The 17,267-nt window shown below is 35.0% G+C and overlaps 1 protein-coding gene across 1 annotated transcript in view; it reads right to left on the reverse strand.

Moving 5' to 3' along the window:
- Positions 1-14,574, reverse strand: part of papola (poly(A) polymerase alpha) — a 48,402-nt gene extending 33,828 nt beyond the window's left edge. Inside the window, exons 1-8 of the mRNA XM_039742369.1 lie at positions 14,360-14,574; positions 12,233-12,397; positions 11,825-11,891; positions 11,296-11,377; positions 10,976-11,085; positions 10,592-10,645; positions 10,377-10,488; positions 2,456-2,545 (exon numbers count right to left, since the gene is read on the reverse strand). Coding sequence (XP_039598303.1) covers positions 2,456-2,545; positions 10,377-10,488; positions 10,592-10,645; positions 10,976-11,085; positions 11,296-11,377; positions 11,825-11,891; positions 12,233-12,397; positions 14,360-14,367 — 688 coding nt within the window. The 5' untranslated portion in view covers positions 14,368-14,574. The remainder of the gene's footprint in view (positions 1-2,455; positions 2,546-10,376; positions 10,489-10,591; positions 10,646-10,975; positions 11,086-11,295; positions 11,378-11,824; positions 11,892-12,232; positions 12,398-14,359) is intronic.
- Between the last annotated feature and the right edge of the window lie 2,693 nt (positions 14,575-17,267).

Raw genomic sequence — 17,267 nt, forward strand, 5'->3', positions numbered from 1 at the left:
GAGTCCTATCATGTGAAGCATGAAAACAAAGATGGTTGATTTAGGAACAATTATGTTAGGCAGAATGCTCAGTCGGGGCTGGGCAATCTTTTGACCTTGGAACCCCTGCAGATTTTGGATTTTTTTTCTCCAACTTAATTGGAGTATTTTTTTATTTTTGCTTTTTTCCTGTCTACCTGGCCATTTGACCTTACCTTATTTTGCTGTTACTTATTCTTTAATATTATTGACTCATCTGGTTTTTCTTTTCTTGGAACTTTTTCTTTGTCATCTTGTAAAGCACTCTGACCTACACGGTTGTATGGAAATGGGCTACATAAATAAATCTTGTTGTTGTATTTATACTCAAACTCCTTGTTATGGACTACTTTATGGTGCTTGCTCAGACAATGCAAGAAAACACAGGTATCATTAATACTTTAGATAGAATGAGATACTTTATTAATCCCAAGGGGAAATTCACAAATTCATTTGTAGATCATAGTACTCTTATCTTTTGTAGCTTTGTTATATTTGGCTCAGAAATGGGCTAATTAGTTGCCTTAAGGATGAAAATACAAAAAGTGTTCCTTAAAATTAACATTTTGAACATCTTTACAATGTTAACAATATAAAAATCATGATATAGTATATATCAGTATAAAAAAATTCTCCTGGTAATTCAATTGATGGACTCTATCCTTAACATACAAAATACTAAAATCTGAAAAGCTTAACACAATCAGGAACTCGTTTCTGAACAAAGAATTAGTATAAGGAATACATGCATGGAATTGCTTAGATATTTTAAGAAAGAACTTAATTCCAGATGTACTATGGTTAAAAAGAGAAGGAGAGATGCAAATGCCTTAATTAAGAAGGAAATAAATATGAAACATGAGTATAAAGTTAAACTGGAATAGATGTTATCATCCAATACAGACAGACACAAAGAAACATACTCACTAAAGCAGTCTGTTAGGATAGAACAAGCCCAAATTATGTTACTTTTTCCAAAACGCTTTTAAGCAATCAAACATCCACATTTTTGACATTACAGACACCTTCATGATACTGAAATAGCTACATGACCAAAAGATCTAAGCTTATAACTCACTACTCAAGGATGTCCATAATGTCAAATAAACATGCAACTTTACAGTATGAGGAACAGCAGTTTGAGACATGAGCAAATTACACAAAATATCGTAAGAAATTGTTAGGCCATTGCAGTAAAATGTGGCACATATATGGCACCAAGTGGTTCTTAAGTAGATAATTTAACATGGGAAGGACAAATTACTCATTTTTATTACTATTTTTTTTTTAATGCAGGTTATTATAAATGCCTACTTTTTGTGTGTACTTGGAGCACAGCAAGTAACTTTCTTAGGGTCATACTGTGAATCAGGAATTCAACCAGAAACCTTGTGATTTACAGTCAAGTGCCTTAGACATTACGCACTGCAGAAATGGAAAGCATCAGATTTCCCAAATGAACAGAAATACCGTAAATTTTAGCTGTTCCACCGTAGCATTCCATCAGAATACTACAATGTTACATTCAACGCATACTGACCCCATCATTTGTTCAAAAAACACATTTTTTAATCATTTTCAAAAATCGTCTTTGTTAGCACCCAGAAGCATATTTAAAGGTATACTCCCAACCACAAAAGATGAAACTTTGTGTTCCTTAACCCATGCAGTTTGTAGTAATGGCCAAGAAATATTTTTAATCTCATGTTTTCTTGGACAGGAGCCTATGGTGACCAACACTGGACAACAATTCACAATATCAAAAAAATGATGTTACTTGTGTTGCATAATCCACATGACAAGTTACCCAGATGTATGCTCACAACATGTACATATTCTTTGCTAAAATATTGCTAACTAAATAACTCTGGAAAAAGAAAGTAGTCCACAAATAGGAAGCTCCATCACAAGCGTTTGCACTTTAGAACTGAAGACAAGACTCTTGACCAGTGAATGTGATTATAATTTATTTTCTATACCGTAACTGCACCCTACGTGAGGTAAATATTATTCTAAAAAATTAAAGATCAAATAATAAAGGGCATGGCTTAAACACTTCACTAAAGTTTAATTATATGAATTGCAGCTGCCTTTTCAGTGTTTCAAAACTATCTATCTATCTATCAAAACTAAATTACACCTAAGCAATATAACATAATTATGTTAAAATATTTTTGTTGGTACCATAAACTTCTTTCAAGATAATCATCTTAGTTTTTAAGTTAAAATAAGTAACTACAAACAGCTCAGAATAACTGTTAAAAAACTATTTTTCCTCAGTGGCAGATTTATTGAAGGGAAATGAGATTTGACCAATTAAGAAGAAATCAAACAGGAAACATACCGTTTCATACATGCATACTACATGCTGCACATAAGGTTGACATTAATTCCTTGAATATTACTATAAATAATAAATAAAAAAATGAATACTTACGCTTTGCCCATAATTTAATAGCCCTGAGGGTAAGTCTAAAGTTATCAATATTTGGTACCAAATGAAGAATTTCATCAGTAACTCTACAACCTATGTAGGGAGGAAAAATATATATTAAAAGATTTGAAATTTATGAAACTTATGATAATGATATATATCCAAAAATTACAGGTGCACCAATCACAGGATAATTTAAAATTATGCTGCCAATCTCAAAATGTCATAATATTTTGAAGATACCACATGGAAAATTCTAATTTTCGCTGGCAAAATGTAACACTTTAAGCAAAAAATAAAGACACATTCTCAAACTTCTAAACAGCTCCAAATGGACAACCAGACTTTACATCTATTTGCGTACCTACCAAGCCCAATGCAGAGTCACAAGAGAACCAAGGTGATTTGTTTAAAGCTTTAGACTATATAGTACTGTATACAGTAAATGGGAATGGCAGTTATATTAATGAGTGTGTGTGACAGAGTAGGTGTCTGCTTGAGTATACCTGTGGACTTACCACACAGGGGAGCACATTTGGAAATGTGCCCATTGTTGCCAGGTTAAACATCATGACCCTGAACAGGATAAGGATGGGGGGGAAAAAAAAAATGCATGTATGATTGTTTACATGCATACTTGCATGCAACACCTTTACAGCAGTAGGCATCATTTGCTGAACATGTGCTTTTAGGTTTTTTTTTTTTTTAATTAATAAGGGAACAACAATAGTGCCCTTATTTTCAATTTTTTATTTCACTATACCTGGCCAAAAGCAACAACAGATGAAATTATGCAATAATCTATTTAATCACCATTTGAACCCACTGGAGTCAAAGTAAAACGAATAATTTTGGTGATGTAGCCAATCTCCGACGTTTGTGCAAATTTCATCATCTTTTCAAATAAAAATTCCAAAGTGTTACGCATTTTTATTATAAACTCAGCTACAATAATATGCAAACAATAAGGTCGCCAGGATTATATACGGCTTCTAAATTGTTCCAAAAGTACAAAAATTGTAAATATTGGTTCTTAACATGTACAGGGGTATTGTGGAATCGCATAACAGATCATTGAGGCAAACCATTTTGATTACTTAACTGTGTTGTTCAAAATCTTGAGCACCTGAACATACTGAAATATATATAGATAGATAGATAGATAGATAGATAGATAGATAGATAGATAGATAGATAGATAGATAGATAGATAGATAGATAGATAGATAGATAGATAGATAGATAGATAGATAAAGAACTTTATTTATCCCGAGGGAAATTCTTTTGTCATATACATGCTCAGTGCAACAAGAGGAATAAAGATAAGGTAATAAAGAGTTAAGAAGATCAGTAGTAATAGTGCAAACAGAATAACAACATAACTCTCAACAAAATATCAAATAACTATAACTATAACTAATAGTTTGTATTATAACTATATAACTCCTTTTATGCAAAGCAACAAACAACTATAACAAAAAACTATAACAGATATAATAAATTACAGATTATTAGTGCAAGTGGTGCATGTGATGATGGGAAGGATCACCTACAGAATGAGGAAGAATTGTACAGTCTTATTGCCACAGGTAGAAAAGATTTCCTGTGGCGTTCGGTTCTACACTTGGAGGCAATGAGACTATATATGTCAGATAATCCATTCAGAAAGGCAGAACACTTGCTAAAATCTTTTAATTGTCATTAATATTTTTCAAGAAAAGCTGACAATGGGCAGAGCCATGGTGTGTATCTGCTGAATATGTATTAGGGGTGGTCTATTCACACTTAAGATTAGGTAACAAACCCGCCCTGGCTGATTATGAGAACAAAGTTGGTAAACTAGCAGGCTGGAAGAAGATGATCGGCTGTGGCAACCCCAAACGGGAGCAGCCGAAAGAAGACTCACAATGTCTAATCAGAAAGACAGCACTGGACTGAAAGATGGTTATTTTCTGAAACATGCACATAACAGCACACAGCATTCAACATGTTTGTAAGAAATGTGGTAGCAGTGTGAGAGAAAGATACCAATTTTTTTCAAATTTCAACTCTATATAGAAACAAATTGCACACAAATGTATAAAATAACACAAAGCGATTGTGATCATTCACAGTGTTTTATAAAGCTCAGTATTTAAGTATTACTTGTCTCATGATGAGTTTGTCTTATTTGCTGCATTGGAGAGAAGACTTGTTCATGTACTTTTGAATTCAATGTAGAAAAATTGGTATGCAGAAAATAAATAAAACCAACAATTAAAAAAAAGATTGTAGCCTTTTACTGTGTGCTACCTACCTTTATTATAAAATTAGTATTTGTGTCGTGACACATTTATTTGCCATATCATGAGAACAGCTTTGTTACTTTGCACATTCACCTATTCCCTTCACTGTTGCAAGTTCTGTTAGTAAGTAGGGCAATACAAGATGGCTGAAATCTTAGAATTCTAAGGAAGATGTATGACAATACAACTCTTTCTCTGTAGAAAGGTAAAGAGCATAGTTTGAAAGATTGTGTGTTGGAACTGCCTTATTTGAATAAACATCAATTTGGTGTATTATGCTTTTCCAAAATGGGATCACATACATTTCTCTATTTTTTTCCTATTCCAAAACACAAATGCTCTCAAAGTCAGATATGCTATGGGAATTTTCTGAATGCCATTCTGAACTAGGCTTTCAGCCGAGGCTCATGCTTTCCCCAAGTAATGCACTTCAGATTTGGAAAGCATCACCAGCATATTCATCAAAATATGCTGTGTCCAGTGGAATCAACTGTTAGAAGAATTGTCAGATTACCATTACCTAGAGCTATACTACAGCTGTGTCTTCTCCTTGGAGGCGGAGACCAATTTATATTTTATTAGCATGTGAATATGGCTCCACATGGATAGGAACAAGGCAGCTGAAACTCTGCCGTTTCTAAAAAGGAGAAACTGCAATTTTTGTCAAATTTACCTAATAACACTTTTAAACAGCTGTCACATTTGTAAGTGTTGTAACTACCATATGGGACAGAGGGGCATCCCGGCTAAGAAAAGGGAAGAATTCTTACTTGGACAGGGAGCCAGAGGTGGATGGGTAGGCATCCTGGCAAAGAGATAGAACGGTTCCTTACCCAAATGGGAGGCCCCAGATGGATGGATGGATGGACGTCCTGACTGATTATACTTACGGTACCTTTCCTGGCCAAGATCAAAGGGAAGGACTCTCACAGGGGCCGTTTATTCCCCCAGGACAGTTGATGGCTGCAACCCTGGATGGATACACAGTAAGTGCCCAATAGGACACCAACAGGGAATGCTGGGAATTGTAGTTTAGTAATGCAGCCCTGCTGGGGTCTGTGAGTGCCACAAGAGGGTGATGGAGGGAGTTACACTACCTACTACTTGGGACATTAGTACAACCTGGAAGTGCTTCCAATGGGCACAGCCCTGACACGGGAAGTACTCCTGTGTCCCCAATAAAAAGGTCTGAGCTGTGATGAAGGAAGGCAACACTCGACTGGAGGAGAGCAGTGAGGTGGCGAGAAAGACAGAGAGGACTTAGAGACGACTTGTGTAAACAAGGCATTTGTGTAATAAAACGCTTTGTTTGAACTTGGGACAGTTTTTTGTGCTTATGTTTGGGGCTCACTGATGACCTCTAGATTTCACAATGTACTATATAGTCTAAGGTTTTTGACTTTCACAGAAACTAGTTAAAGCAAAGAGTAGTTTTGATTTATTAATGGAAATAGAAGGCAAAGTGCCTCTAAAACTTGCTTGGCATCATCGATGATGCCGCAGTCTCCACAGAGTTAAGTCATGTGTTTACTTGTACTACAGATTATGCTGCTTAGTGTTGATCAAATACATATTATACTGAGTATTAATCAGGGAAAGTACCTCAACATCTAGTGCATTTCCTTACATACAGTACGATCAAAATGGAACACTTTTTGCCTTATTGGCAAGCCATCAGCTTACAACAGACCAATGAGCCTGCCCAATTTGTAGACTCTATCTGCCCTGCTACCTTGCCCTAGGTTTGGAAGATAGATGGATACATATGCTAAGATGAGGGTACACTCAGTGCTGGATATCATACAAATTGAAAAATGTTGAATAAAGTCCTCTTTGCAAAAGTACCTAAGTATCTGAAAACAACAGATTTGCTGGATTAGTTTAATAGGACACTTGTGTGTACGTCACTCTACTAAGAACACAAACTTTCAATAATGCGACAAACTGTTAAATGCAGCAAATATGTGTTAGCCATCATCAATAGAATTGTCTTGACAAGAACAAATATAACCATAACGATCACATATAAAAGCCAAAAATCGTTACGAATAAATCCCTGGAGATCACAGTTTTAGATGACCCTTTTTTGCTATTGCAGAAAGACTGTAATTTTGTAATTTAATTCTTCAATTGAATTCACAATATAATCTACAAAAAAAAGTCTTGTCTTTTAAGACACTGCAATACCAGAATTGAATGGTTCTGTGTTCTGTCATAGAGTATAAGAACTCTCCTATAGGGAAACACAACCTCGATAGGTCTTACAAGCAACATCTAGAGTTCTTATGTGAGCCCAATGGCATTTTTGAGCTTGGCTGCTCAGTTGATTGAGTCAGATTTTCACTTAAAGAATGTATTCTTCATGTGCAAGAACTTTCCAGATCATTGTCCTCACAGTGGCATTTAAAAAATTCCTTAAAAATTGAAACTTCTTAAAAGTAAAGTTCATGTTATTAAACAAAATAATGAGCCAATTTTTTCAAAGACAATGGAAGATACTTATCGACCCAGTCTATCTTACATGGCTCATATACTCCCAGTGGCAGTAAATAAAGAGGTGCTCTCCCGGTGCAGCCTAAACTATACTGTAGCAATGGAAAGAAAAATAGATGGACATCTGCCTCACTTGTATACTCTTGGCTTCAGAGTGTCCAAACAATTAAATGAGGCAAATAAACACAACAGGATGTGAAGTTGGAAGAGCACATACTGTATGGTGTAAAGTCTTTTGACAGCAGAAACATACTTTAGATGAATATGCGAGGAGATTTAAAAAGATAAGCCCATTTATAGTGACCACTGTAGAAAGACATCCCGTCAACTGTTTTACTGAAGGAAAGACTAGAAGGAAAAAATGATGTGCAAAAAATACTAATCTTAGAGGCCATTCAGAGAGGATTCAATGACATCTTCACTAAGCCTTTTTACTATGTGGTTACAGTGCTCGATTCCAAGGTATGCCAGCAGCTACTGCTCTAATTAAATGTCTAATACGCATATTAGTTAATTATTAAATTTCTTCAAACTACAATCATGATAAAATATATAAACAAAATTCCAAAATATAGCTCTATAAAGACATAAATAATTATACATGTTTCTTGTTCTTTTTTTGGTACACTCTATTAATACCCAAGGGAAACTTTAAACACAAGTTACAAGGATAGTCAATTCAACAAGGATCACAATTTAACTAACCAACAAGCAAGGGAAATTTTACAGTTTACACAATGTTTTAAAAAAGAGGAATAAAACTTAAGAGGAGGCTGAGATGATGTGAGCACAAACGCAACGTGCCATCAGAGAAAATATTCTGCAGTTCGCTATTTGTGGTGCATGATGAAATGAAGAAGTGTAAATCCAACGCACCCCTTCAACATCTCAAAAGCTACCTGCCAGAAGCACTGGTTTCAAAAGGCAAAAAGACAACTTTTTACTAGCACACCAGTAAGTGTAATTTTCCTGCACTTGCTTAAGCGGCATAAGATTACCTTTCTGCACTCTGCAAGAGTACAGACAACATTTTTCATCTCTGCTCCACACTTGCTAAATGAAACAAACAGATTATTTAGTGAGAAAGATGAAAAGCTACGTTTTGTTAAGAAAAACCTGCCAACAATGTTAAGTGAGACTCAACAATCTTAAACTATCTTGAAAGAGCTTTTTTTTACAGTTATAATCTACTTATTTTACAATTTACTTTAATAAGGATGTAGCCTCTTTTTGTTGTAGCAACTGTGTAATATTTATACAGTACTACTGTAAATTTTAGGAAACATTCACACACACACACACATCAGACCAGTTTGAAAGGGCATGTCAATATAACCTAAAAAAACAAACAAGAAGTGTTCTGGATGGGAAGGTAACCCAGCTACTTTGGTAAAGCTAACATCCATCACTCAAGAAACCACTGCGTGAAGAACTTAAAAAAAAAAATAATAAAAAAAATTTAAAAAAATATAACCTCTATATATATATTCTTTTTAATTTTGTACTTTAAAATGATGGGCTTCTTTTGTCACAGGCTGAATCCTTTGGTGACGGTGTGGCTCTATTATGAAAGTGAACAGTACAATGAAAACAAGACTTTTATCCCATTAGCTGTGTAAACCCGTGCTATGTTTTCAAATGTCACATTCATGTGAAAGCTGCAATTTTAAACAACTATGCATGAGCAATGATGCTCTGCAAAAAAAAAAAAAGTGAAAACATTACTAAAACTTAAAAAGTATGTAGCACCCAGAATTTTTACCCTAGATTTGAATACATTCAAATGTAACTTATTTTTACCATGAATAATATAATCTTAATTTATGGCTAATGTAACCCCAGTGTCCCCAAATGCAAATTAAGATAATTTAGAAAAAACTAATTGAGAATAAAAATCACACTTTAACAAATATTAAGGCATTCTTGTAACATGGTGCAGATCCGCTGTCGATGTAACCTATAGCTTTGGAGCTGGTTCCTATCATTGAATTAATTGATAACTTAAATTCAGTTACAAGAGAGATAAAGGAACACGGCACTATTATCGGGTTAATATAAATATAATAACATAAACATGTGTCAACAATGGAACCTGTACATTTGTAAAGGTCTGACTGAAGCACAGAGTTTTTATGCAGGATTTCAATGGGGCTATGGTTGGGTGGGGTTTATGCAATGAAGAAAATGGAGCAAAGTGAAATAAATAAATAAGAACAGAAGAGGATTTTAGGCCACTTCTTTTTAAAGTAGTATAATATTTCACATAGTTAGGCACTGTTTATGATGTTGAACTAATGTAAACAAATTGTCAGGTTCACCTAACATATAATATTATGAGGCAAAATACAATTTTCTTAACTTTTGAGAATAAATAGAATACAGGAAGCCACCTCCGTCACCAATACAGAGGGCGCTAGATTTTCATAAAACTTTTTCTTTTACAAATATCATTCTGCATCTTCCTACATATCACAACTGAATTTCCTCCCATGCAAATTTAATCATAATCCATAAAAAAAATTACACAATTATTTTCAAGGAGGTAAAAATGTCTTCTATTCTGTCATGCACACTCAGTTTACAAGGAGTGTGTATATTTGTGTAAGTCTCTGTGTGTTTAAGGGACTGAACTCGATGGATCAATTCAAGTTACAGAACTGATTACCTTTTTTTGTGGGTCACATTTTGGAACAGCTTTACAGATTTTGGGTACTAGTCAGAAGCACTTGTTAAAATCGAGAATTATGCAGAACTCTGCAGCTTGTAATATTCTAATTATTTCTATCCTTAAATGTCTGAACAGCAACTTCATGTTGATATGTATGTAAGCAATTGTCTTAAATAGAGCAATACAGCTATTTACTTAGGTTTCTGTAAAGTTTTCATTTCTCCTTGGGGACAAATAAAATATACTTATCTGAATGTCTTATCTACACAGTGACATCTAAAAATATATAGTGGAATTACAAATTGATTGTCATTGTTGCAACAACTGCAAGTGAATACTACAGCCTATGAATAAATATAAATACAACAGACAGTCCAGCACACTATTTAAATGGAAAATTAGATCAATTCCAGAACAAAAAAAAAAGATTGAGAACTACCAAAAAAAAAAGAAGAGATTACAAATTGAAGATACTCACCATTAAGACTTCGTATACACCGGATATCAAGATTTTTAAGTAATCCATCGTCTAAAAGATCCAAATCTTCTGGGACTGTTTGCAGAGCTAATCGTGCAAACAAAATATCAATCTAGAAGGAAAGGTAAATATTTAGACACAATTGTGCAAGGCACTAAAAAATTTCTGAAAGCAAAATGAAACCTGTATGTGTAAAGCTAAAACGAATCCCTTACCTCTATACCATCAAAGGAAAGTTTTATTACAGGAACAAATGCTTCTTCTACAGCCTTCAAAAAAATAAATGAATAAAATGAAAAATGTATTATTGCGTATTTTTTACTTTTGACATAATAACACCTATCAAAGAAAAGCATATAAACTAAAATTTTACAAGTGAAGGACTCAGTTTAAAATACTTTATTTAATACAAAGAACAAGAGTAAACAATTCTGCAAGCTGAATAAACCCACAGCAAGTTGAAAATTTTGCAACAAAATCATGCAATTAGTGCTTAAAAATGTAATTAGCAATTCAAACAGTTTAAAATAAAAACTAAACTGATCTTTACTAAATGTCATAATTTCAATACATATGTACATACAAATTGTGATACCAACCCTTAAATCTTTGACTTCATCCTGTTGCTTAAGCTTCTCATAAAATGAAGTGAAAAAGTCTGATCTATCCACGTGACGAGGAGCAACACACAAAGCATCAATATCAGCACCTAGAAAAGTAATGTATCCAAGTTCAAAACAACAAATGAGGACTGTTTCATTCATACTGTATCTTTAATTCAAATACTGCACAGTGTGCTGGGCTTAAACATGGAAGTGCTCTTAATAAGAATACAATGAATTACTATTCTACACACTTGAGATGTTTTTGCCTTGTCTCCTTTTCATTTAGAGTATCACAGAAAATAGACAACAAATACCTTTTGTGTGAACTCCTAATCTATAGGAGCCAAATGTGAAAATTTTCCCACCAACATTTTCAATAACAGATGAGGGTAAATTCTAAATGGAAATATAAAAACACAAAAAAAAAAGACATTAATCAAATAAACCAGCCAAATCAATGCAACTTTAACACTTCTAAAACAACACTAAACTGAACAGTGTGCAAACTTCTACCGGCACAGAAATACAATATATATTAACTACAACAAATTCATGCATATTATCTACCCTACTGACTGCAAGCAATGCTTTCAAACTGAATTAATATAGGTCAATTTAAACTTTGTTAGGAAATATTAATTCTTACAGTACATCACTCAACTTTGCCCCCTAAAAAATGCATAAATTCTTCAATAAACATGGCATCTTTAAAGTAGCCTGTCGCTGTATTATCCATAATATTATTAGATAATCATTCAGGTAATTCTGTAAAGATGAGAATGCTCATATGCACTAATCCTGGCCTGCAAACAGATACACATATCCAAAGTAGTATACATTTACCTTAGTTTCACTGATTTCTTTGATCCACTCTTTAACCAAACTGTTTAACTTTCCCAAAACTAAAATTCTACACAAAACAGAAAAAAACAAACGGTAAAAAATTAGTTTGCTAAATATTTTTTCTTATAACTCAAATTTATTTTCACAAAGATCTAAAGGTAAACAAAACATGAAAATGGGCTTTATTTTCTTGTGCTTCTTTTTAATAAAATTCTGTTTCTATTTTTAATAACTGCTATACTTTTTCTGCTGGAAATAAAATAGTAACAACTATACAATTTTGTCACTTAAAACAGTTTACAATATCGGTAACCACACAATAAATATGTTTTACTATATAAAGAAACACAATCATTTTCTTATGTTAAGCACATCTTCTCTACAAATGGAGAATGTAAAAATGTTTACCTCCGCTGAAGTTCCAGTTCCTCTTCAAATACCCCATAAGGCTTCAAAGCCTCAGTCAGTTTCTGAGTAAGAATTCTGTCAGACTCCTTGGGAGGGGCAAGGCTAATTGGTGAAGTGATGCCATAATGCTTTGCAGGTTGTGGTGGTGCTTGATTTACTACAGGGCTGTAAAAAATATTTTGAGTAACTAGTTTTGTAATTTGTAACACTGCCTGCTATGATATGTGTATTAAGCGAGAGAGCTAAAGATAATATATATGACTTAAGACAGGTAAATAAAAATACTGCAGATTTTTTAACCAAAATGAAAATTTCAAAAGCCACCGATATTGTGGGAAAAAAAAAAAAAATGCTGACATGTTGAAAATAAAATTCGCTTTTTGGGAAAATAAGGGATTTGAGAAAAAGTCACTTAATTCTGTTTAATTCTTGTTTTGGTATACTGTAGCTAGCTGCCTGACACTCTTGTAGTAGTCAATAATACATTTCAAAAGATGGTAACACAAAAATCTATATATGTAAGTAAGTATGGGAGCAGACCCAATTTTTAATTACTGACATAATTATGTCAAAGTAAGAAAACAATAAATTTCTAATATCTGAAATTGCACTTAACACAATCACACCAATAAGATTGTTTTTAGCATTTCTTTAATGATGAAATTGAAATACATTTATGTAAAAAGTAATTATTTTATGTTTGTTAATTTGCTTCAGACTGTACATTTATTTGCTGCATAATCAAGCAAAAACAAAAATATTCTCTGCAATACAGAATTTTTTTCATTAAGTTCTATATACAAAAAAAAAAGTACTGTAATATCCGAGAATAATCTAACAATATGACATTATTTCGGTATATATATACTAAGATATGCAGAAAATGTCAACCTGTATTTGAGGAGAAAGATCGGTCTTAAAATAATTGACCTTTCTGTCCTACATTTACTGTTGCTCACTTCCTCGCAGCAAGTCTGCATCACAAAAAAGGAGACTAGAAGTTTTCAATTTATTGCAGAGGTTTACTTTCATACAAATAACATTTTGTCAAAAAAAAAAGCTATACAAAAGTTTCATTACTTTTTTTTTATTATTTACAAATTGTGACAAAAAAAAAATGGAAATGCATAAACAAAGTGCTTACAAACGTCCATGCCAACAAGCGTAAAGCGGCAGAAAATGCATGTTAGTTACCACATATGAATTTCATACAGGTGCAGGTCATTTGTTTCTTTGATTTTCGGTGGGACGCATTGAATATAGAAAAATCGGGAATAGTTGTACTCTTTTGTTTTAATAATCTTGTTTACGTTCTAGTTATCATAAACTCAATGCTTTTTGAAATTGTCAGTCTGTAGATTACATGTTAAGATAATGTCTAGACAACTATTATCCACAGTTTAAGACGTGTAATAAAACTGCAATTTCTTAAATATCTACATTTTAAGACTGCTACATTAACAATGTCTGTACATTGCACCTAAACATTTGTTGACTGCGTTCGCTTAAGTGAACAGGGCCTCGTTTCAAGTTGGTTAACAATAAAATGTGTATTGTTGATGAGCGCAAAAGGTCAACCATCAAGCCCAAAACAAGTAAATCAGAAAATTGTAAAGAAGAGTCGATTAAATAAAATAAAAAATAAAAAAAAAAACGAAAGTAGTTTCTCATTGCAAATGATCTTACTCCCCGTTAATACCTTACAGGTGGATGTCTTCCGACTGGGACACATCACGTTTGCATAAAGCATTAAAATTGAGAAAATAGACGATTAACGAGCCTTCGCCGCTTCCAAAATGCTTTTTTATTTCAACTGAAGTACACAAGTCATAAACGATTGCCTAATTTACTCCACAAACACACACACATGTTAAACCAGGAAAAACAAAGTACCGCGTTGGTAAGGGTACCTACAAATGAATACTGTTTTGTACTGGTTTACATAATTAAAGTGGAAAATGGACCACTCTAGCAAACAAATTAATATGTCTTCTCTTCTGCTTGCTTGCTTTCTGATGGTGGACGTTATTTTCTGTAGTCAAACTCGGAAGGCCTCTCGTTCTGCTCCAGGGTGATGAAAAACACTTTTCCATTATTGAAAGATGCAATACCTTGCAGTGTACTTACAAAGGCATGGTAACTCCAGCGCGAACTATTAAACACCCAAGACCGCCCTAGTCATGATAAAGTTTAATTTTTATGTACAATTGCCTGGGTACAAAAATAACAAAAAACAAAAAGACATTTCCTCAACTAAGCTTTTTCACTATTGTTGTCGTTTCTTCTTTTACGTCTCAACATGGCGCTGCCGCTACCACAGCAACCTTTGGGAATGACGTCAGACGTACAACGTAAGACGCTGTTACGTAATGGCGCATACAAGTCCAAGAGTATATGGCTCAGACTATCCAATCGGATTTAGAGGAGGTGAAGAACGGGATTCGCATATAGGAAGCCTTTTCAGAATTGAATCGTCTTTCAAATTTCACATTTCAGATATTGTATGACTTTGAAATTTGATAATGACAAGATATCGGCGTATTAAAAATTCATATCAAGTTACCTAATTCTGATATCAGCATTTTAAAATGTGACATCCGGGCCGACAAGACAGCAATCTGGCGCAGTGGTTGCGCTGCTGCCTCACACTAAAGAATTTGCCGGTTCTTCCCGTGCCTGCATGTGTTTGCTCCGGGTGCTCCGGTTTCCTCCCAATATCCAAAGACATACAGGTGAGGTGAACTGCCGACTCTGCGTTAGCCCCAGTGTGTGTTTGTTAGGCATCAGAGCACAGCAATCCATGTCGTATGTCAGTGGTAACTACACCACTTAGCCTACATCTGATCTCTGAAAAAAATCCTTAACTTTTTCCGTGGTATAATTATCCACCCACTCTTTGATTTTCTGCAGCGAATCTAGTCTGGGTCATTGGAGCAACAGGCTAAACAAAGACACCGATAATTCTCTTTTCCTGCTCCAAATCCTCCAGGGGGACACCGACTCGTTCCCAATCAGTTTTGTTCTTCCCCGAGGTCCCTTCCCGGTCGGATATGGCTGAAATATCTCCCCAGGCTGGCGTCCAGAAGGCATCCCATCAGAAACATCTCGTCTGGGCTCCTCACCCCTTCTCGAAGGCTGAGCCCAGACACCCTGAAACTCGTTTCCGCCCCTCATATCTGCGATCTTAGTGCTTCGGTCAATACGCACAGTTCATGGCGTTAGGTGACGGCTCAGCACCCTCTCATAAATAAACTAAACTGTTTTTGAACTGTACAAATTGCTCATATTGGGATAATCATTTAAGGTTTTGTTTTCAGAATTGTGATATATGTAGAAAAGAAATTAACATGCCCTCAGGCCTTTATAACCAATTGATAGTACATACTAAATGGAACCCCAAGTTAATAAAAAGCAATACATTATAATGAAATCCCATAATAATACATATATCTTGTTAAACTTTGGGTATACTTTCCTGAAAATAACTAACAGAACATGTACTCCTCTGTGGTGCTGTACAGAATAAGCCGGATCAACTGCCCCCTAGTGGTCACTGCCTGTTCAGACTGGTGTATGACAATGACCTCTCATTGCCAGATGTGTCACCACCGACCTCTCCACGCCTCATGACAGGTCCTTCTCATGTCCCATACCAGCCTGGTGCCCTCCTCACCAGCCAGTCAAATCTCTTCAAGAGAAAACCCAGTAAAGCTCTTTGAGAGAAAATCAGTAAAAGGAAATGCAAACATCAGTGGCTACGATTGGCCTGAAATTAGTTGTGCCAAAACTTCAACGCATCCTTAATGTTTAAAAAGACTGGAAAAGGATAAAAAAATGTAAGAAAAGTTTTTATTTAAATTGCGTATGAGACCACAAGAGGGCAGCATTTACACATATCCAGTGATAGAGGTTTTTCATTTGCAAATTGACTTTCCTTTTTCTTAAACTATTTGTATAAATATGTTTAGATTTAGATTGAAATGTTATTGTAGATATCAGTGCAGATGAGGATGACCACTGTGTCCTGGATGGTCACTGCCTGCAGGTTTTGACTCGATGTCCAGTGTGATGAAGTAGAAATTGAAGACCGGAGCTGAAGCCCTGAGCTTCCCGCAGTGAAGTGACTCCTGATGCTGCAAGTGTCCATTGCTCTTTTGCGGAGTCTAGAACTGCCTACAAAACAAGCAGGGATGACGGGTTTGGTTTTATTTTGAAGCCAGTCATTCCTGCTTTAAATCGAACCCAAAGATAGGTTTGTGTCTGTTTCGGTTCAGCAGCAGGCTGAGACTATATAGGGCTATTTTGTTTTGCACTCCCGTCACATGCTGTCCCGTTTTAAGCATTAATGTCCGCGTTTACTCTAAAGAGGCAGAACCCAGAGCTAAACGAACCCAATCCTGCTGTTGACCAACGTGTCTTCTCTCAATTAAAGGCTTAGTTTATGGGCAATAAAAAGCTGTTTTATTCTTGTATTAGCATAAGTAGATATGAAAACTTATAAGCATTAAACTTAGTGTAAGTGTTAACACAAATCAGGTACTGTATGCCAAGCAATTTGTTAAAGGCACATGCCATATTTCTTTTTTAATTGAAGCTTAGCTGAAACCACCAATATCTTATCAACCTGAAGGACAGAGAAGGGGGAGAATGATAGATAGGGGCAGCCCGGGATCGGACAGGGGGGGAACACCTGCAAGCTGAAGTCTGGAATAAGCGGAGCAAAAGGTGAAGATGAATAGCAAAACACGAGAAATATTGGTGGTTTCCTTAAGAACTTGAAAGGGGCCAGTTGGAGAAAGGAGTCAAAATAAGCAGCGAATGAGCTGTCTTGAGCGAGGTTAGGATGATAAGAAATGATTATATTATCTGTAACTTTTGGCTTGTTCGGGGCTCAACTCTGTTTGGCTTGATTGAGTTGAGTCGGCATTACTGTTTATTGCAGTAAAGCTAATTACTCTGTTTGCCTAACCTCTTGACTCCTAGAGCCTTCTTTTGAGGCGAGAACCTCTGGTGCATTTTCTGGCGACCTCGACGT

The sequence above is a fragment of the Polypterus senegalus genome, chromosome 18 (assembly GCF_016835505.1).
Source record: "Polypterus senegalus isolate Bchr_013 chromosome 18, ASM1683550v1, whole genome shotgun sequence".
Taxonomy (NCBI): Eukaryota; Metazoa; Chordata; class Cladistia; order Polypteriformes; family Polypteridae; genus Polypterus; species Polypterus senegalus.